At 34.8% G+C, this 21,624-nt stretch overlaps 3 protein-coding genes across 3 annotated transcripts; 2 read left to right on the plus strand and 1 right to left on the minus strand.

The window, feature by feature from the left end:
- The first annotated feature begins 769 nt into the window (after positions 1 to 769).
- Positions 770 to 4,731, plus strand: LOC100813523 (putative receptor-like protein kinase At3g47110). The gene is made up of 2 exons (XM_003532751.5): positions 770 to 3,506; positions 4,011 to 4,731. The coding sequence occupies exons 1-2, from the start codon at positions 848 to 850 to the stop codon at positions 4,370 to 4,372; spliced, it is 3,021 nt and encodes a 1,006-aa protein (XP_003532799.1). The 5' UTR covers positions 770 to 847; the 3' UTR covers positions 4,373 to 4,731.
- Positions 4,732 to 8,388: 3,657 nt separating this feature from the next.
- LOC102664710 (putative receptor-like protein kinase At3g47110) lies at positions 8,389 to 12,046 on the plus strand. The gene is made up of 2 exons (XM_006585165.4): positions 8,389 to 11,204; positions 11,367 to 12,046. The coding sequence occupies exons 1-2, from the start codon at positions 8,549 to 8,551 to the stop codon at positions 11,762 to 11,764; spliced, it is 3,054 nt and encodes a 1,017-aa protein (XP_006585228.1). The 5' UTR covers positions 8,389 to 8,548; the 3' UTR covers positions 11,765 to 12,046.
- A 176-nt stretch (positions 12,047 to 12,222) lies between these two features.
- On the minus strand, positions 12,223 to 19,438 carry LOC100814065 (subtilisin-like protease SBT2.2). Its single transcript, XM_003532752.4, has 10 exons — positions 18,852 to 19,438; positions 18,412 to 18,571; positions 17,843 to 18,240; positions 17,260 to 17,355; positions 16,226 to 16,298; positions 15,460 to 15,742; positions 14,332 to 14,663; positions 13,665 to 13,935; positions 13,191 to 13,472; positions 12,223 to 13,003 (listed from the first exon to the last, which is right to left on the minus strand). Exons 1-10 carry the CDS (start codon positions 19,076 to 19,078, stop codon positions 12,594 to 12,596), a joined length of 2,532 nt encoding a protein of 843 aa, XP_003532800.2. The 5' UTR covers positions 19,079 to 19,438; the 3' UTR covers positions 12,223 to 12,593.
- Positions 19,439 to 21,624: the final 2,186 nt, after the last annotated feature.

A 21,624-nucleotide genomic window follows, 5' to 3' on the forward strand; every position in this document is an offset into this window, starting at 1 on the left:
AAGTATTTGTAATGTACTTGAAACTGTATACTGTATATTTTGATTTACATGAAGGAATGATACAAGTATATATTTCCAATACTGTGAATAGATCCCTAAAAGGATTGGATCCGAACAGTATAAAGAAACCTGGAAACACATCAAAGAATAGATATGAAAGAAAAGTAACTAGAATATACTTTTATTAACACAATCAGCACTAACTGGTATATAATGTATCAATCCGGCTTGAATAAGATTCTTTTTGGTGAATGATATATGTGGTCTAGACACAAAAAAAATATATCATGTATATATAGTACTTAAGCATCTTGTCGGGATTTGATGTTTAGTCATGTAAATGGAAATTTTTGTTAGTAGAAATTAAATTTGCTTTGATGTTCTTTACGTATCAAATGAATTAGTTTTTGAGTATTGGTTAGAGATATCTTTAATATATATAAAAAATAAAGATGTATTTTTTTTTAATGTGCAAGTAGTTATTAACTTATTGTATTTTTATCGAGTAGAAAAAGTCTTGTGTAATCCTCAATGCAACATTAAACATATATTAAGACATAATTTCATAACCATTTTCCCCGTGTAAAATGAAAATAAGACTTTTTCACCTACAAACTTATTTTTTTCTTTTTGCTGTGAAAATAATATTTCACTGTGAAATGTTTCGTGCAAGGAAACCTAAGTCAAACAGATATGAAAATGACACTTTGGTCATACATGGAAGAAATACAGTATTCATTAGATATTGTATAAAATATTTAATGCATACTAGAGATTATACAATCAAATTCATGCCTTGGTAAGAAATTTATACCATAAGTCCATAACCAAAACTAAAGGAGCAACTATGGCCTTGTTCTCTCATTTTCTTGTTCATTTTGCCTTATTACTCATTTTCCTCCCTCTTGAGCTACACAACCTTTTGATTGGTGTATCATCAGCCACTTTAAGCATCACCACAGACAGAGAAGCCTTGATCTCATTTAAGTCTCAACTGAGTAATGAGAATCTTAGCCCTTTATCTTCTTGGAACCATAATTCATCTCCTTGCAATTGGACTGGTGTTCTATGTGACAGGCTTGGCCAAAGAGTAACTGGCTTGGATCTTTCAGGCTATGGACTCTCAGGTCACTTAAGCCCTTATGTTGGTAACCTTTCCTCTCTTCAGTCTCTCCAATTGCAGAATAACCAATTCAGAGGAGTGATTCCTGACCAAATTGGCAACCTATTAAGTCTTAAAGTTCTAAATATGAGCTATAACATGTTAGAAGGAAAGCTTCCTTCAAACATCACCCACTTGAATGAGCTTCAGGTTCTTGATTTATCCTCAAACAAGATTGTCAGCAAGATTCCTGAAGACATCAGCAGCTTGCAAAAGCTTCAGGCTTTGAAACTAGGAAGGAACAGCCTCTTTGGTGCAATACCAGCATCTCTAGGAAACATTTCTTCCCTAAAAAATATCAGCTTTGGCACCAACTTTCTCACTGGCTGGATTCCCAGTGAATTGGGCAGGCTCCATGATTTGATTGAGCTTGATCTCAGTCTCAACCATCTCAATGGGACTGTTCCACCTGCTATATACAACTTATCTTCCCTTGTCAACTTTGCCTTAGCTTCAAACTCTTTCTGGGGTGAGATTCCTCAGGATGTTGGTCACAAACTTCCAAAACTCATAGTTTTCTGTATCTGCTTCAATTATTTCACAGGTAGAATTCCAGGGTCTTTGCATAACCTCACCAACATTCAGGTCATTCGTATGGCTTCCAACCATTTGGAAGGATCAGTGCCACCTGGTTTGGGAAATCTCCCATTTCTTTGCACGTATAACATTCGGTATAACTGGATAGTGAGTTCAGGTGTTAGAGGTTTAGACTTCATTACTTCTTTGACAAACAGCACTCACCTGAACTTTCTAGCAATTGATGGAAATATGCTGGAAGGTGTGATTCCAGAAACCATTGGCAATCTCTCCAAGGATCTCTCAACACTATACATGGGACAGAATCGTTTCAATGGAAGCATACCCTCCTCCATTGGTCGTCTCAGTGGCTTGAAGTTGTTAAACTTAAGCTACAATTCAATCTCAGGAGAAATCCCACAAGAGTTAGGCCAGTTAGAGGAACTACAAGAGCTATCTCTGGCTGGGAATGAGATATCAGGAGGTATTCCAAGCATACTTGGTAATCTCCTGAAGTTAAACCTGGTTGATTTGTCAAGAAATAAACTTGTGGGGAGAATACCTACCAGTTTTGGGAATTTGCAAAACCTGCTTTACATGGACTTATCCAGCAACCAACTCAATGGAAGCATACCTATGGAAATCCTCAATCTCCCAACTTTGAGCAATGTTCTGAACTTGTCGATGAACTTTTTGAGTGGACCAATACCTGAAGTTGGCAGATTGAGTAGTGTGGCCTCCATTGACTTTTCTAACAACCAATTGTATGGTGGCATCCCCAGCTCATTCAGCAATTGTCTCAGCTTGGAAAAACTGTTTTTGCCTCGGAATCAGCTTTCAGGTCCCATTCCAAAGGCTCTTGGAGATGTGAGAGGCTTGGAAACTTTGGATCTGTCCTCCAACCAACTCTCTGGAACCATTCCTATTGAACTTCAAAATTTACACGGGCTTAAGCTCTTAAACCTCTCGTACAATGATATAGAAGGAGCCATTCCTGGTGCTGGAGTTTTCCAAAATCTCTCTGCTGTCCATTTAGAAGGCAATAGAAAACTCTGCTTGCATTTCTCATGCATGCCTCATGGCCAAGGAAGAAAAAATATAAGACTTTACATCATGATAGCCATCACGGTAACATTGATACTATGTCTCACTATTGGCTTATTACTATATATCGAGAACAAAAAGGTGAAGGTAGCACCAGTTGCAGAATTTGAACAGCTTAAACCTCATGCACCAATGATCTCTTATGATGAGCTTCTTTTGGCAACTGAGGAGTTCAGCCAGGAAAACCTATTAGGAGTTGGAAGCTTTGGCTCAGTTTATAAAGGCCATCTAAGTCATGGAGCTACCGTTGCAGTGAAAGTTCTTGACACCCTAAGAACTGGCTCTTTGAAGAGTTTCTTTGCCGAATGTGAGGCTATGAAGAACTCAAGGCATCGAAATCTGGTTAAGCTGATCACATCATGCTCTAGTATTGACTTTAAAAACAATGATTTTCTGGCTCTGGTGTACGAGTACCTGTGCAATGGTAGCTTGGATGATTGGATCAAGGGGAGGAGAAAGCATGAAAAGGGAAATGGGTTAAACCTTATGGAAAGACTGAACATTGCTCTAGATGTTGCTTGTGCATTGGACTACCTCCACAATGATAGTGAAATTCCAGTAGTGCACTGTGATTTGAAGCCTAGCAACATTCTATTGGATGAAGATATGACAGCAAAGGTTGGAGACTTTGGATTGGCTAGGTTGCTGATTCAAAGATCAACTAGTCAAGTTTCCATAAGCTCCACTCGTGTCCTTAGGGGTTCAATTGGTTACATACCTCCAGGTTAATGCATATGCCAATTTGTTTCTCTATTCTTTCTTTATGAACCATTTAATTTTATGGTTAAAATATGAGTGTGATCTCTAATAAATATCCAGATTTTGGTGTTGTTTTCTACTAAGTTATATTTTCACTTTTGCTTCTTGAAAAAACAAAAAATTTATTTTTGGTCTTTCACCTTTTTTTTAGTTCCTATAAATTCACAAACTTTGTATTTGTTCCCTAATAAAAAAATTTAATTCGTTATTAGTTTCTTTGAAAAAGACCAATAACAAATAAAAACAATTATTAGGGAACAAAATAAAATTTATTAATTTATCATGAAATAAAAAAATATGTAAAGGTCAATAATAAAATTATTGTGTTATTAGGAACTCAACGCAAAAATAATTATGAAGGAACATAAAATCTAGATATTTATTAGGGATCGAAAATATATTTTACCCTAATTTTATTACAAATTTTTAAACATTCTTAAGTAATTAGGACTGTTACTTGTCAATGCAGAGTATGGATGGGGAGAGAAACCATCTGCAGCTGGTGATGTATATAGTTTTGGTATAGTGTTACTAGAAATGTTCTCTGGTAAAAGTCCAACAGATGAGTGTTTCACAGGAGACCTAAGCATAAGAAGATGGGTGCAATCATCATGTAAAGACAAGATAGTGCAAGTGATTGACCCTCAGTTACTATCCCTCATTTTTAATGATGACCCTTCTGAGGGAGAGGGGCCAATTCTGCAACTTTATTGTGTGGATTCAATTGTAGGAGTTGGCATAGCTTGCACTACAAACAACCCAGATGAACGCATTGGCATCAGAGAAGCTGTTCGTCGACTAAAAGCTGCTAGGGACTCTCTTTTGAATTAGTCTGATGATGTGAGTCCTACACCTACTCGAGATACCAAGTCTTTCTTCCATGTTTTAATAACAAGTTGAAACGTTGGGGTTGAAATATAAGCAATGAATGTATATTATAATCATATGACCATGTAATAATGATCGAACACTTTATTTTTTTAGGCCAAAGAATCGCTCTACTCATGTCATGTATGGTAGGAATTGACACGAATTTCTGCCGCCAACCTTTAAATAGGGTATTAATAATAGATTATAGTATAATGTTCATTTTTGCGGCTAATTGTCACCTGTTAAACTTATGTATATATGACTGTAAAGAATAATGGTGGATTTTTTATGGCATATATACTTATTATTGAGAACTGTAACATCCTTTTCTTTTTCTAATTTTTCTATGAAAAAAATTATATTTGATAAAACTATTCCTTTTTTCTAATTTTTCTATAAGAAAATATTTTGATAATTTTTTTTTTTGGCAATTATTCGTAGAATTTCTTCTTTCAACTCAATAAAGCAGTGGAGCTATAATAAGTTGAACCAAACAAAATCTTCAATTGTCTTCACGATCAAGTGATCGATCGAGACATATTGGAGTGCAGCTCTTTAATTTAGATCACAGCTCCTTGTTTAATCGATCTTGAATGCTTTATAATTACTGCAGTATTTTTTATATTTTATTAAGAAATGCTTTGATAAAATGTTAGCAACTGGTGAGTGAAAATGTTGCTCTTTTTGTAATACAGAATTCAGGTCCTCAAATCTAGAAAGATGTTGAGAGAGTTGATCCGTGGCCATACATCTTATGCGAACGATGCAATTTTTATAAGTGACTGTAAAATCAAGGTCTGTTACTTGGCATTGTACTTGAAGTGCACTCCTTGTTTATCTGGTGTCCATAAGAGACGTACGTATTTTTTCCTCGTTGCTTGAAGACTGCATACAATCTTTTAAGCCACCTCCTCCTTTAAGGGTGTGTCTTCAAAAATTTACTATTATGGTTTTTTGCTATTCAATTTGCTTCTTAAGTAGTTTTTCACATGAATAGTTTTTTCTATTGATGAATGATGAGAACACTATATTAAATTAAAATTGAACTATATATAGTTAGCGTTGCCTACTGAATCTGCATTTGAGTAATTATATTGTTAGTTTGATCAGTCCATATATATAAATAAGTATTTATCCTTCGATATACCTTATTAGGATATTTGCATACCAATGACTGTCAACTCAACATATAAGGGTAAGGAGATGTTTGGCTACACTATTAACTTAGGAATAAAATCTTTAAATTGGATGGATAAATATTTTTTTCTCTCTCTCAAAGTGGGCAAATAAAAAATAAATGATTTTAGAAGCACACAGTGACGAATATATAAGAGTTGAAATTTATTATATATCCTGAAGACTTATTCATTGCATTGGGGACTTGAACACTTTTGGTGTAAACCATTTAAAAAAAAAAAAAAAAACCCAGTGGAACTGCTACTACTGGTACGGATTTTAGGCTAAAACTTTCTGCACCCCTTCCAACACGGCAACACTCCTATAACGTACGGAAAGAATAATCTGATGTATGCAGCAAGAAATGTCCTGGATTTTAGTGTCCACATGTTTGAATATTAATGACTGTGGAGTTCACTTGCAAGTTGCAACATATATATCTTGCATGGTCCAACCGTCCAAGTGAAGAAACTTGTAAAATATGAACATGGTTCTTCTGAACTGTTGCAATTTACGAATGCAAACGGTGAACTCATTTTCAGGCTTCCGCATCTATATATTGTTAAGTAATATTTTGTCACGTAGATTTTAATTTTATTACTACTATTTAACAACAACTATTTTCCCTGCATCATTAACTAATATTTCTTAAATTTTTGTTATTATAATCTATTATGTTTATTATTTTTATCTCTTTCCTAAATGCTTCTCATTTTTTTCTTTTCATTATCATATTGCAAATTACATTTATTATTTTTTCTTCTCTCCTAAAATATGTAGATCATAATTACAAGTTCACAACAATAATGTGCATAGCTAGATCCCAACATTTTCTGTTCTAACTTAAATTTGTTTTTTTATTAAGTTAGAACCGAGTTTATTCAGATAATTAAAAAGAAATTATCAATAATTCAAAATAATAATATATCATAATATAAATTATTTATCATAAATCTAAAATATAGTTTATATGTTAAAGAATTATTTATTACAGATTTTAATTATATTATAATTTTTATATTTACATATATTTATTTATGTGCAATACATATACATATGGTAAAATACTAGTTGATTGTTAAACTAGCTGGAACTGGAAAGGGTAAAATAAAATAAAAATATTTATATAGTTTTTATATACATTATAATTTTTAGATAAAAACATTCTTTGATCGTTATAACTTTCCAAATTTTAAATTCTTATCATTTTTTTTCCTTTTAACTTCAAATTCACTTATCCACCCTAAAATTTGGGTTCGGCATTTGACTTTTTCCTTATGTAATCCAAGAAGTTTAGTGTTCCTTGGATACTATTGCTTACTGTTTCTTGCATACTATTGCGATTGTCCATATTCACATTATCTTTGAGTTCTCAAAATTAACTTACCTTATTTTAAGTAGAATCATTTTGAAAGAATTAAAAAATTTAAATTCATAATTAATAGAATTAATGTAAATGTGAGGTCGATTATACAATTTTAAAAACATATTTATTAAAATAATATTTTTCTTCTAAATTAAACTTATTTAACACACCATTTTAAATATAAATGAATTTGTAAAATATTAGTATTCTTTCAAAATTAATTCTAAAAAAAATAATAACTAGTTAATCAATGCATACTTTAGGGGCAAGTTGGTCTCGAGGGAGAAAATATATGTTAAGAATCAGTCTAAACTATTTCCCAACCACAAAAATCAAGTGAAATGCATTAGCGTGAGACTTTTACGTTCCGCGTACATGTTAGAAAAATGATAGTTGCATAAATCTGCTGGACCGTATTCTCAGCTAAGTCAGAAGAATTATCAAACAAAAACCATTTTTCTTGTTGACAATTCAATATACGCAACAATGAACTCATTTTTCACTTTTGACATCGAAATCCATGTTCAGGATTTCAGGTAGACATTTCACTCTTTCTAGCAAATAATAGTAAGTACATTTTTACTTTTATATTAAAAACTAATTTGATTTGTAAAAGGAAAAAAAGTTATAAGAATTTTATATTATTATTATTATTAAAATCGTGAACGGGTATGGTATTCCGGTGAAGAAAACTTCTTAAGGAAATTATGAACTTAGGTAAATGAATCAACCTTATCACCAATAGTAGATTACTAGACACTTTATTTAATTTAATATAAAATATATCAAAGTTATTTAGCAGGAAATATATAAATGTCTTAATTTTTTTAATGTACGAGTGGTTATCATCCTTTCCATGAGTAGAAAAAGTCTTATGTAATACTCAATGCAATATTTAAAATATATTAAAACGATTATTTATTGTATGTGAATGAACATTTATTATTTCATGTTCAAAGCATATATGCTTATACCAGGAAGGAGGAGTTTATTTTTGGAAGCATATTTTTAGAAAAACTAACCAAGTAGCTGACTAGTATGCATGATTTAAATCTACAGGGTCCTGGTTGATCTTAAGTCGGATATACATTTAATTTTGTCTTTCCTCGTTGATATAAATGACAAATGACTTTGTAGTGGGTTTTCCCACCGTTTTTAAAAGGAAAAAAAAAATTCATAACATTTTTTGTCGTTTAAAAACAAAATAAGACTTTTTTTCACGTACAAACATATCTTTTTCGCTGTGAAACTGCGGTCAAACTGAGATATGAAAAACACATTTTGGTTATACATGGCAGAAAAACTGTATTCATTTACTATTTTTTTTTTATTTTATTTCTCTCTTGTATAAAAATTAGTGTACAAAATAATCCTTTTAAAAAGGATTTGCAATTAAATAAAGAGAAAAGCAAAGAAGGAAGCAAATGCCGTAATGGTTCATTACGTTGTTATTGTATTAAAAAGAGAGAGAGAGAGAGAGAGAGAGAGAGAAAAGACCAGCATCGCATGTGCTGCTAGAGCTGCAAGCATTCGGACCATTATAAATACATGTCTTCATAAGAATTTTATACCATCACCAAACTAAAGGAGCAACTATGGCCTTGTTCTCTCATTTTCTTGTTCATTTTGCCTTATTACTCATTTTCCTCCCTCTTGAGCTACACAACCTTTTGATTGGTGTATCATCAGCCACTTTAAGCATCACCACAGACAGAGAAGCCTTGATCTCATTTAAGTCTCAACTGAGTAATGAGACTCTTAGCCCTTTATCTTCTTGGAACCATAATTCATCTCCTTGCAATTGGACTGGTGTTCTATGTGACAGGCTTGGCCAAAGAGTAACTGGCTTGGATCTTTCAGGCTTTGGACTCTCAGGTCACTTAAGCCCTTATGTTGGTAACCTTTCCTCTCTTCAGTCTCTCCAATTGCAGAATAACCAATTCAGAGGAGTGATTCCTGACCAAATTGGCAACCTATTAAGTCTTAAAGTTCTAAATATGAGCTCTAACATGTTAGAAGGAAAGCTTCCTTCAAACATCACCCACTTGAATGAGCTTCAGGTTCTTGATTTATCCTCAAACAAGATTGTCAGCAAGATTCCTGAAGACATCAGCAGCTTGCAAAAGCTTCAGGCTTTGAAACTAGGAAGGAACAGCCTCTATGGTGCAATACCAGCTTCTCTAGGAAACATTTCTTCTCTAAAAAATATCAGTTTTGGCACCAACTTTCTCACTGGCTGGATTCCCAGTGAATTGGGTAGGCTCCATGATTTGATTGAGCTTGATCTCATTCTCAACAATCTCAATGGGACTGTTCCACCTGCTATATTCAACTTATCTTCCCTTGTCAACTTTGCCTTAGCTTCAAACTCTTTCTGGGGTGAGATTCCTCAGGATGTTGGTCACAAACTTCCAAAACTCATAGTGTTCAATATATGCTTCAATTATTTCACAGGTGGAATTCCAGGGTCTTTGCACAACCTCACCAACATTCAGGTCATTCGTATGGCTTCCAACCATTTGGAAGGAACAGTGCCACCGGGTTTGGGAAATCTCCCATTTCTTAAAATGTATAATATTGGTTATAACAGGATAGTTAGTTCAGGAGTAAGAGGTTTAGACTTCATTACTTCTTTGACAAACAGCACTCACCTGAACTTTCTAGCAATTGATGGAAATATGCTGGAAGGTGTGATTCCAGAAACCATTGGCAATCTCTCCAAGGATCTCTCAACACTATACATGGGACAGAATCGTTTCAATGGAAGCATACCCTCCTCCATTGGTCGTCTCAGTGGCTTGAAGTTGTTAAACTTAAGCTACAATTCAATCTCAGGAGAAATCCCACAAGAGTTAGGCCAGTTAGAGGAACTACAAGAGCTATCTCTGGCTGGGAATGAGATATCAGGAGGTATTCCAAGCATACTTGGTAATCTCCTGAAGTTAAACCTGGTTGATTTGTCAAGAAATAAACTTGTGGGGAGAATACCTACCAGTTTTGGGAATTTGCAAAACCTGCTTTACATGGACTTATCCAGCAACCAACTCAATGGGAGCATACCTATGGAAATCCTCAATCTCCCAACTTTGAGCAATGTTCTGAACTTGTCGATGAACTTTTTGAGTGGACCAATACCTGAAGTTGGGAGATTGAGTGGTGTGGCCTCCATTGACTTTTCCAACAACCAATTGTATGATGGCATCCCCAGCTCATTCAGCAATTGTCTCAGCTTGGAAAAATTATCTTTGGCCAGGAATCAGCTTTCAGGTCCCATTCCAAAGGCTCTTGGAGATGTGAGAGGCTTGGAGGCTTTGGACCTGTCTTCCAACCAACTCTCTGGAGCCATTCCTATTGAACTTCAAAATTTACAGGCGCTTAAGCTCTTAAACCTCTCGTACAATGATTTAGAAGGAGCTATTCCTAGTGGTGGAGTTTTCCAAAACTTTTCTGCCGTCAATTTAGAAGGCAATAAAAATCTCTGCTTGAACTTCCCATGCGTGACTCATGGCCAAGGAAGAAGAAATGTAAGACTTTACATCATCATAGCCATCGTGGTAGCATTAATACTGTGTCTCACAATAGGCTTACTAATATATATGAAGAGCAAAAAAGTGAAGGTAGCAGCAGCAGCATCTGAACAGCTGAAACCTCATGCACCAATGATCTCTTATGATGAGCTCCGTTTGGCAACTGAGGAGTTCAGCCAGGAAAACTTATTAGGAGTTGGAAGCTTTGGTTCAGTTTATAAAGGCCATCTAAGTCATGGAGCTACTGTTGCAGTGAAAGTTCTTGACACTCTAAGAACTGGCTCTTTAAAGAGTTTCTTTGCAGAATGTGAGGCCATGAAGAACTCAAGGCATCGAAATCTGGTTAAGCTGATCACATCATGCTCTAGTATTGACTTTAAAAACAATGATTTTCTGGCTCTGGTGTACGAGTACCTGTGCAATGGTAGCTTGGATGATTGGATCAAGGGGAGGAGAAAGCATGAAAAGGGAAATGGGTTAAACCTTATGGAGAGACTGAACATTGCTCTAGATGTTGCTTGTGCATTGGACTACCTCCACAATGATAGTGAAATTCCAGTAGTGCACTGTGATTTGAAGCCTAGCAACATTCTATTGGATGAAGATATGACAGCAAAGGTTGGAGACTTTGGACTGGCTAGGTTGCTGATTCAAAGATCAACTAGTCAAGTTTCCATAAGCTCCACTCGTGTCCTAAGGGGTTCAATTGGTTACATACCTCCAGGTTAGCATCCTCATAGATTCCTTCCTCTCTAATTAAACAATAGTATAATAAATTAATGCATATGTCAATTTGTTTATCTATTCTTTCTTTAAGAACCTTTTAATTAATTTTATTACAAATTTTAATTAATACATAATTTGTACTGTTACTTGTTTAATGCAGAGTATGGATGGGGAGAGAAACCATCTGCTGCTGGTGATGTATACAGTTATGGTATAGTGTTACTAGAAATGTTCTGTGGTAAAAGTCCAACAGATGAGTGTTTCACAGGAGGCCTAAGCATAAGAAGATGGGTGCAATCATCATTGAAAAACAAGACAGTGCAAGTGATTGACCCTCACTTGCTTTCCCTCATTTTTTATGATGACCCTTCTGAGGGATCAAATGTACAACTCAGTTGTGTGGACGCAATTGTTGGAGTTGGCATATCTTGCACTGCAGACAACCCAGATGAACGCATTGGCATTAGAGAAGCTGTTCGTCAACTAAAAGCTGCTAGGGACTCTCTTTCGAATCAGTCTGATGAGAGTCCTACACTTACTAGTACTAGAGATACCTAGTCTTACGTCCATGTTTCAGCAAAGTGAACTGTGTAGAGATAGGAAAGAGTCAGAGAGAGTTGGCACCGTACGATCCTTTACACTTTGCAGCCATGTTTGACAAATAAGCGCAAAGAATATATAATATAATAATACTTTTGTTGACCATGTAATGATCCAATACTTTACTATTTTAGGCCAATGAATCGCTCTAGTCATGTATGGTAGAAATTGAGATGTATTTCTGCCGCCAACCTTTAAATAGGCTATTAATAACAGAGAAATATAAGGAGGAGTGTGCTTAAAAGAGTGTGATTAAGAGTGTGACCCATTTTTGGTCCATGAAAAAAAGCAACAATTGATATCCAACACATTTATAATTGGTTATGCATAATAAACAAGTTATTTATTTTACTCTCAAATTGCTCTAGAGGTGCATGATCCCTACAGTTTAAAGGTAAATAAAGATGGAACAACAGTTATTTAACAAAGCATATAAGAATTCAGAATTATCACTAATCACTTGCAGTGTCCTTGTTAACAACTTGGATTGGGTGTCGTTTAAGTGCATACCGGACAAAAATAACCCATCTCACATATTTGTGTCTGGTATGCAACCAGACTACACGACCTAATAAGTAGTGTAGCACAATTTATTATTATACATTTGTGTCCGGTATGCAACCAGACTATACGACCTAATAAGTAGCTTTACACTATTAATTATAACGAATGAAAAAATAGCTTAATACATTGCCAATAAAACAAAGACTAGCTTAAGAAAACAAAGCAAAATCAAAATGAATTACTGAAGAAGAAATTAAAGACACTAACCTTGTTAATTAGCTGGTTATAAGATTTTAAAAATGACTGCCACAGGAATGTTGACAACATGACCTTGATTACCATACAGCCCAATTCTCCCATAGCTGGCAGCAGAACTGTTGCTGGTTGCATTGAAGATCACAGACAAGACTAGTCTCTCCCCACTGGCAAGAGAGAAGTGATTAGGAAACACTTTCATAGAAGTTCCATATGGAGCACTCCAACCAACATTGTAAGTTTCATTTCCAGCAATGTTTTGGATTGTTCTTTGTACTACTCTAGATTGGTTCAACCTTGCTATTGTGATTGAGGGCAAGTTCAGATCAGGGCCATATAGTGTTGAATTATAAGTCCAGCAATTTTGACCAGTGTAGTTTAGCACTGTAGGAGTTGAACCGTTGATACCACATAGGAATGACATGTAATCATCATAACCTACAAAGAAAAATGTGTAAACACACTTGAAAATTCTGAAATCAGGTTTGTTTATTAATCAAGCAGCTGCTTTCATAAATTTGAGCTAGTTAAGTGAGACATCGTTGCTGAATTTTTGAAACATTTGAAACTTGCATGGATATTATAATGATTTAAAAGTTTATTAGTTAAGTCAAGTGAGACTTACCAGAATCAAAAAGCAATCCTGGATTTAATGCTGCAGTTGCATTCACAAAACCACTTCCCATGTCAAAGGGAGTTGCTGGAGATAGGTTAAGGTCTATGGAGGGATAGGATCGCTGAGCCATTATCGGCCTCCTATTGTTGTCATACAGAGAAGCTGTAGTGGAAAGTGCAGATCCAATGGCTGCAGGACTAAAGTTGGGAAACTTTTGCTTAACTAGTGCAGCAAGACCAGCAACATGAGGTGCAGCCATGCTTGTGCCAGACATCATTGCAAAATTCTCACCTGTTAGAACGATATTCACATATCACTATATTGACATGCTTAATAAATCAAATATACTCCAATTTCCTAGTATATATTATAATTTAAAAAGATGTTATGTTTAACTTTGAACAGACCAAATAAACACCTTAAACTTGTTTATGTTTTGTTTTCTAGTAAAAAAAAAAAAAAACTCCTTATGTATTGGCAAACCTAGAAATTCAACAGAATCAGTGGCAACAGAACTCCAAGCAGCCCATATAAAATTTCCAGGAGCTACCAAATTGGGTTTCATAATGTCAGCTTCATGAGGAAGACTGTCCTCTGGATCTGGTCCTCTGGCAGAGTAATACACAACCATTGGGGCCTCATTATTGCAGTTCGCTTCTAATCCACCACCAATACTAGCAACAGCCCCAAATTTAACAATTTTATTTGAATCCCCATCTATTTGCAGTGAAGAATTGTAGTATTGCAGTAATATCTGTACAGTTAAGAAAACAGTGAATAGTTGGTCTCAGTGTCATTCCCACACACATGTAAGCAAGGAATAGAAATAAGTTGACTGTTGCCATGTGTCAAATCCACGCCATGGTTTTCATGAAGATATTAAATACTTAAAGAGAGAAACAAAGGTAAGTGTTGCTTGCACAGTTCTTCAATTGGAATTGGAGTTTCAACTCGGTAATTTGCATAATTAAATGTTTGCATCAAATGTTTATTCTGATTACCAAGTGAAACTCCAATTCTGATTGAACAACAGTACAAACAGCACGTAACAAATTGTATCTAATTTTATCCTTCCATATAATAAAATACAAGCCCATGAAAATAAGAAAAAGACAGCATACATGTGCAAGGGAGAAAAGGAACAATGCACCTTGGAATCATTTGCAGATGGAATTATTATGCCAGGCATTTTCATTGGAACTGGGTTAAGCTGAAAAGAAGTCACAAAAGGATCCATGGAGAAAACAACACCAACTGCACTAAGATTCATGGCTGTTTCTAAGGCCTGCTGAATGGTGGAGAGCCCAAGCACAAATTGGACTGAATAGCTACAGATCAGGAGGTTGCCCTGGACCAAATCCTGACTGAACTTACTTGAATCTTGACACTCACCAATATACATATCATCAGTAACTGTTGTGTTTTTGTTCAAAGCATGTCTTGCATGAATCAATTTAAACAATGTGTTCTCGTATGTGCCAGCTGGGGGAAGTAATTAAAGAAAAATGAAAAAAAATAGGGTATTAATAAATCTCAATAGGCATACTGATATAGCAAATTATATTTGCACACATTAACAATTGAATCATTTTATTACTCATCGAGGAACTTCCCCTATGTAGTTCCTTCCAAAAAAAAAAAAAACTTCCCGAATTTAACATGATCAGGGTCTTAAAGGTAACAAAAACTAGTTGTTCTCATTAGAGTAGTGTTCATTTTAGATCTGGGATTTCTTTGTTCTTGGTTGGGATTCATCATCTAGCAAAAAAACAGTTACTTAGTGTACTCTCATCCAACAATACAGAAGTAATAAGAAATTAAGAATACAGAAGCATAGCTAAACTTATGCATGGGAAGCACTATAGGAGCCCCTAAGTATAAGAGGGCCTTTTTGACTCCGATGGTGCAATTTGGTTTTGAAATTACAAATTCAGATAAGAAAGTAATTACCCACATGAGGTAAGTCGCATATGAAGTGTGTGGCTTCAAAAAGTGACTTTCTTTTATTATTATTTTTTTTAATAAGAAAGTTCCATGACTTTCTTTTTTACAAACCAGGCAAGTCGTGCAGAAGAAGCACGACAATGTGAGTATTAATGCTAGAGTGTGACTTTCTTGTTAAAAGAATAAAATAATAAGCCATATATAAAGTAATTACTTTCCCATCTGCACTTCTTTGGTAATTTCAAGATCAAATGCACCACAAAGGCCAAAAGGCCAAGTTTGTCTAAAACAAAGTCATGTATAGCTAACCAGGATTAGAGCAACAGAATTTTACGTGCAAGTCCAACACCAGGTATAGTCACATTATTTCCAAGACATAGGGAGTTGATATAAACTCGATCATGAGAGGTGGCACCAACAGTAAAGATCCATGGACTGAAGGAGGACATGCTCATAGGTGATGGTCCAGTATTGCCAGCAGCTTGCACTACAAAAATACCAGCTTTCGCAGCTGATAGCAATGCCATATCTATTGGATTGAAGAAAGTTGCAATACCAGAAGGACGCCTATTAGGAGTGATTGACAAGCATATTATGTCAACCCTATCCTGAGCTGCCTGTAAACAATTGATTATACTATAAGCCATACCGTAAATGTAAAATTGTGGATACAATTTAGTAAGCAGATTTTGAAAGGAAGACATGCAAGGAAAGTATTTTACAGTAACTCTTCAATTCAAGACCATGCATACCCTCAATGAAAATTTAAATAAATGAATGAATAAATACATTAACAAACTTCAAATGAAAAGTAAATGATATTGGATCAACACACAGGTTAAAATTTAGAATCCTAAGACAATCTATATTACATGCTCTTCAATGAATCAGAATTATTTGAAGCCAATAAACAGGCTGTTGAAAAATGGATAAGAATAATTATTTAGTTAATCAAGCAATCACTTCGGCACGTACTAGAGGAAGGAAGCCATAACTTTAAGATGATAAAAAAATAAGAAAATATATCAAATGCCAACAATTGACCTCAAATACCAAATATTGCTAACACATATATGGCATATAAAAGTACGTACACATACCTGGTCAATAGCTGCAACAACATCCGCTGCAAATCCTCCAAATCTCTTGTATAGTGCCTTGTAAATGGCAATGCTGTAAAAGATTGAAATGGAATGCATTCAAATGTTGCATACATAGAATAAAAAATAATTATGCTTGCATGTAGTTATTAGAAATCCAGGTTAGAACAGATCCACTCTTCATTTTGTTCTTGAATAAAAAGAATTACATACACCGTTACTATAATTTTCTTTAGTCTTTTCAATTGCCAAATAAATTTACATAAATTGTCGGTTACTGTATGTGGAGACCATTTCTATGGAATTGAAGCATTCCACAGGGAACAAAAAGAGATAAGTGATAGAGACCAAGACAGAGTAAATAAAGTAGAGCATATGACAGAATGTGGGAAAAGTTTAATTATGAATGGCAGGTAATGTACACAGGGACATTGGAGTGGTCCATCTCCTACGACAGATACCTATTTTTGTTCTGAACTTGGGCCAGCCATTGAAGGAATTTTCTCAGTTTTCTTGTAGAAAATCATGTAACTTTAAGAGACATGAAATATTTTCCTCTTACTTCTGAAAATCATATTGCAAGTCTTATTTAAGGACCCTAAATTTTCTAAAACATCCTGAACTTATGATAATTAATCGATCTCGTAAATATGACTTGGAAAAATCTTCTAGATGCACAGACCACTGACTTAATACATAGAGCCACAGACCCTTGCAAGGTAATAAATATCTAGAGATCTAATATTTTTAACTGCATCGATATGCTAGCCTATGTTAATGCAAGGAACCCCTCTTTAACAATGTAGATACTCAGCTTTAGCACCTAGTTGAGCACTTCTCTGCAAAGCAAAAGGCATTAAGCGTTTCTCTGATAAATTATATCTTTCTATCGCTAGACATCAACTTTCTCTTTTTTTTTCTCACTCTTAAGTCTATTGGTCCATTTCATCTCATCTTCAATTATTTTCCAAAATGACACACAAACAATAATGGCACATGAGTTTTTAACTTGAATAAAGTTCAAGATTAGTTACTGTGAATGAGGAGCCATCCCACTAGCATTTCCAAAAAATTGCCCAGCAACGACCACTGGAATTCCATGGTTTCCAGCTGCAACAGAAGCTGTATGCCTGTATGTTATGGATATATCAGAATGGACATTCAGTGAAAAAGCAAGTAAAATGAAGTTTTAGTTTTGTGGCACACTTAATTAAAATAACTATCATATTTCGAACTTGTGAATGAAAGAAACAGGATTGATAGGCTGACATGAATCTATAGCTTCATTTTAAACTTTAAAGCATTGCCTATAACCTTATTGGCCAGTAGCAATTCCAGACCATTTTTCAATATTTTTTCTTTCAAAACTATTGAAGCTGGACAGGACAGGGAAAAAACTAATTGATGAGTTCAAAATTCTCATAAACAGAAGCTAGATAGAAATGATTCATCAAAGTTCAAGCAGAGGGAAATAAACTTCAGAAAGATAACAAAGTAACAGAAAGACAGATTTGTTGATAATGATATGGACAAAATGAGGAGGAGAATGGACCAAATGACCAATTGTGGTTAACAACAATTGAACACGAGACTCATTTGGAAACACGAAAAACTCACGTGCCGTGGCCATCGCCATCAAAGGGAGAAGCATAGTCCTGAGATGAGTTAAATATTCCTCTGGTTATAGCAGAAGCAGCAAAATGTCTAGCCCCAACAAGCTTCCTATTGCAAGAACGGGACGGAAAATCCGGAGTAACCTCGCAGATGCCAGAGAAATGAGCAGGAACGGGGAATGGATGTTCAGATTTATCGTCAGCAAAACTAGGATGTGTAGGATCAATGCCAGTGTCAACAAACCCAATGGTGATTCCTTCTCCAGCAGTTTCAAACCCACCTGCTTGCGACCAAGCTCCCTGTGGCAGACCCAAAAATTGTGGAGTGTGTGTGGTTGCAGTCCTCACAGAAAAATCCAAAACCACATTGGACACTTCTCTTCTCCTTGACAGTTTTTCTGCCTTCAATATTTCGAAAATCAAGAACTTGTTGGTTGAAGAAGTTTATCAAAACAGACACAAACACCAAACTACGCACAAATGGAAACAACTCAAACAATGAAGCACGTGTTTCTTCACAGAATAAGGACATAATCAAGATCTTGAAAATTGAAAAGTAAAACCATACTATACCTGTTGTTGGGTAACCAGCACAGCAAATCCATTAATCAAATAATGGTAGCTATAGAGCTTCAGATATTTCTCCCCATTAAACACTTTATTCAACAACGAGTCGTGAACTCGGGAAAAGTATGAACCACGTTTCCTATCTGGCTTTGTAACATTCTGATGTCTGAAAACAACCAAAAAAGACCATACATGGTACAAAGTACCAGAATTTAGAATTACCAAACAAATAATATAAGTCTATAATGATAAGGTTTTCGAACAACTTGTCCACGAGTTGTGTAGATACTATGTCAATCATTTTAACAAATGTTTATCTTATCATCATAGCACAAATACATAACTTCAACAAGAAGCCTCAGCCTCAGCCTCAGCTATAAAGGAATGTAACAATTAATACACTTTGAACACAGTTTGTTAACATTCAAAACAAATATGAGGGGTACCTTGGTTTGTGAACTCTAGTTCTTCTTCTCCCAGATGAACCATGTCTAGAGTTGTTGCCCACTGTGATCAACTCATGTTGATGATAGTGAGAAGCAGGAGCTTGTCTCAGAGTAACAATGTACACAGTTGTAGTTGCATCACTTTGACACGAGGAAGGTATTAGAACCATTCCCAAGAAAAATAGTACCACTAAATGTATATGCTGTGGCCAATGCATGTTTTCCATTTGTGTTTTGGAATGCAAAGCCAAAGCCCCCTCCAAGAATGAACAAGATTGACAAATACTGTTCAGTTCAGCAGCACGTAAAGTCCATCTTCAACTGCAAGACTTGTTGAACTTTAATATTTATGAAAGTTGAGTAAATACACAAAAGCTGTGTCTGATTTTGCAGCTTGTTCTTTCTGAAGCTTGAAGTGGAAGTGTAAAGTGGAGCCAACTCAACACTGATATTAAAGCAGGTTGGTTCGGAATTAACAGGTCAAGTACGTATGGAGAATCTGAAACTATCTCGGATGCTGTGAAAGTGTGGATTTTGACGTTTCCAATTCTTAAGGTAACAATCCATTCGCTTTTAATAGTAGTATAGTATAGTAATAGTAATACATACATGAATTATTTGTTCAACAAGAAGCCTTAACATGCATCCTCTATAATTGTTGAAATTTATATGGATTTAACTAATTTGAAATGAAATCTATTAAATAAAAAATGGACTTCATATATTTAATATCATTTGATAAAAAAAAAGTATTTAGAAGACTCAAGAGAGAATATTAATAACCACCCAGCGCATAGATCAATTGACGTTGGATTATTCAAGTTTAATTAGAGGTATTAGATTTAAATCTTGGATATACAATTACATATTGGAGAGAGAATTTTGATGTTCTGAATGGATTTACTTCCAATGAAAAAAAAGCTGTGTTCTAAAAAAAATAAAAATATATATTAATAAAACTTAGTGTAAATTATATTGAGTTTTTGTAAGATTACACAATCCACTGCATACTGAGTCGGTATTATGAGATTTTGTGAGATTACGCAATTTTATTCAATAGTATAGGTTTAGTATTACCGACCAATGGAATATTGAATATTCCTATACTAAAAATCTAGTCTAGATAACATTTATAAAGGGAAGGTGTGAGTGGGGCATGTACGTGTAGACTTCAACCTAACATTACAAATATTTAAGGCACTGCTTTTTGGCTGTGCCCCAAAGAAAGTGGATACATAATGGTTCGGTGGCATTTCAAGTGCAAGTGCCTTTGCGCACATGTCATAGTGATAGTGCACCTCCACCCAGTGCAAAAAGTGTTATCTCATAGCATTCTAAGTTAAAATTGCAATGTTTTGGAATCTTTTTTTGCTTTGTTGATTAGTTATTATTATGAGACCCACGCATGCCTCATTTTTTTTTTCTTTGGTGGCTATTTGAGACCTTGAAGCTAGTAGACTGCCACATTTTGACAAATTTCTGTTTTAATATGAAACTTTTTGGTTGTGAATAAAATATAGTTGAGGTGCAAATTGCAATGACCACTAGTAATAAACTGATAAAATATGGATTACCAACAAAGTCGTGTATGCCCGTGCTTGATAAGATTGATGAAATAAAGATTATTTTTAAGACAATTATATTATTTATATAATGTTTTTTTATATAATATTACTTTCTTATCTCTTCCCATTACATTAATCATTTTTTTGTAACAAAAAAAAAGCCTCTTTTTTTTTAACTATAAAGTATCTCATTTAGAAACTAAGAACTAATCTCTATTGCATCTCATCAAGTCTTGTACTCATGTTAGTTGTAACTTGAGTTCGATTATTAAAAATGTTTCTGTTGATAAGCAAGAGGTAAATTTTACTATAAATGTTCACTGAAATTGATGATTTTTCTAGTCTAGCAAACGGATCGATGTTTCTTCTCTTAGTCTATTTTTGTTTTTGTAAATAAAATAAAATATATCATGCTCATAATTTATTAATTCTTAAAATATATGTTTTTATTTATTTATTACTTAATAATAAACTCACTAGCTTTTTGGGTAACATTGGTCAAAGTGACAGGCCATGATATCATTCCATCTTTCTCTGCACTTTAGGAACAATATATCTTTTAAAAATATCTGTTGAAGAGCTTCTTCGAATGGCGAAAGAACCCGATTCTAGCTACTACCAGTACGGCTTTCTTTTCTATTTCGATTGATGACCTTGTGCATGCATGTGTCCCCAATACCAGAAGAAAAGGCTTTTGGGTGTGAGATTCTGTTCCTTCCAATTTTGTATCAATCTCTTCAAGTTCCGAAATTTCAGGATTCTACTCTATTCTTCAAAGTTCAAACGTTTTGGACCTTCCTTCAAATCACAATCTTTAGGTAGTTTGCTTTTTTTTTTTTTTTGCATTCTAAAATATTTTTAAAACCTCATCTAAAAATGTCAAAAGTAAAATTTAAGCTTATGTAAAATTTAATACTCTTCCTAGTCACTTTATTCAATACTCTTTATTTCTTATGTAAAATTTAAGCTTTTTTTTCGTGTCCACAAATCCAGTACTACTAAGGTGGGGTAGGGTGGCGTGGGAGAGAGAGGGTGGGGCGGACGGGCGGCACGGCGACTTGGATCTGGATGGGGTGGAATGGGTGATGCGGCGCAACCCAAAGGAGAGGCTGGGGTGGGGTGGCGCGGGAGAGAAGTCTGAGGGGAAGGTGTGTAGGGATTTGGGCAAAAGAAGGATTTCACAAGGAATGGTAGTGTGAATAGCACTA

The sequence above is a fragment of the Glycine max genome, chromosome 8, assembly GCF_000004515.6.
Source record: "Glycine max cultivar Williams 82 chromosome 8, Glycine_max_v4.0, whole genome shotgun sequence".
Taxonomy (NCBI): Eukaryota; Viridiplantae; Streptophyta; class Magnoliopsida; order Fabales; family Fabaceae; genus Glycine; species Glycine max.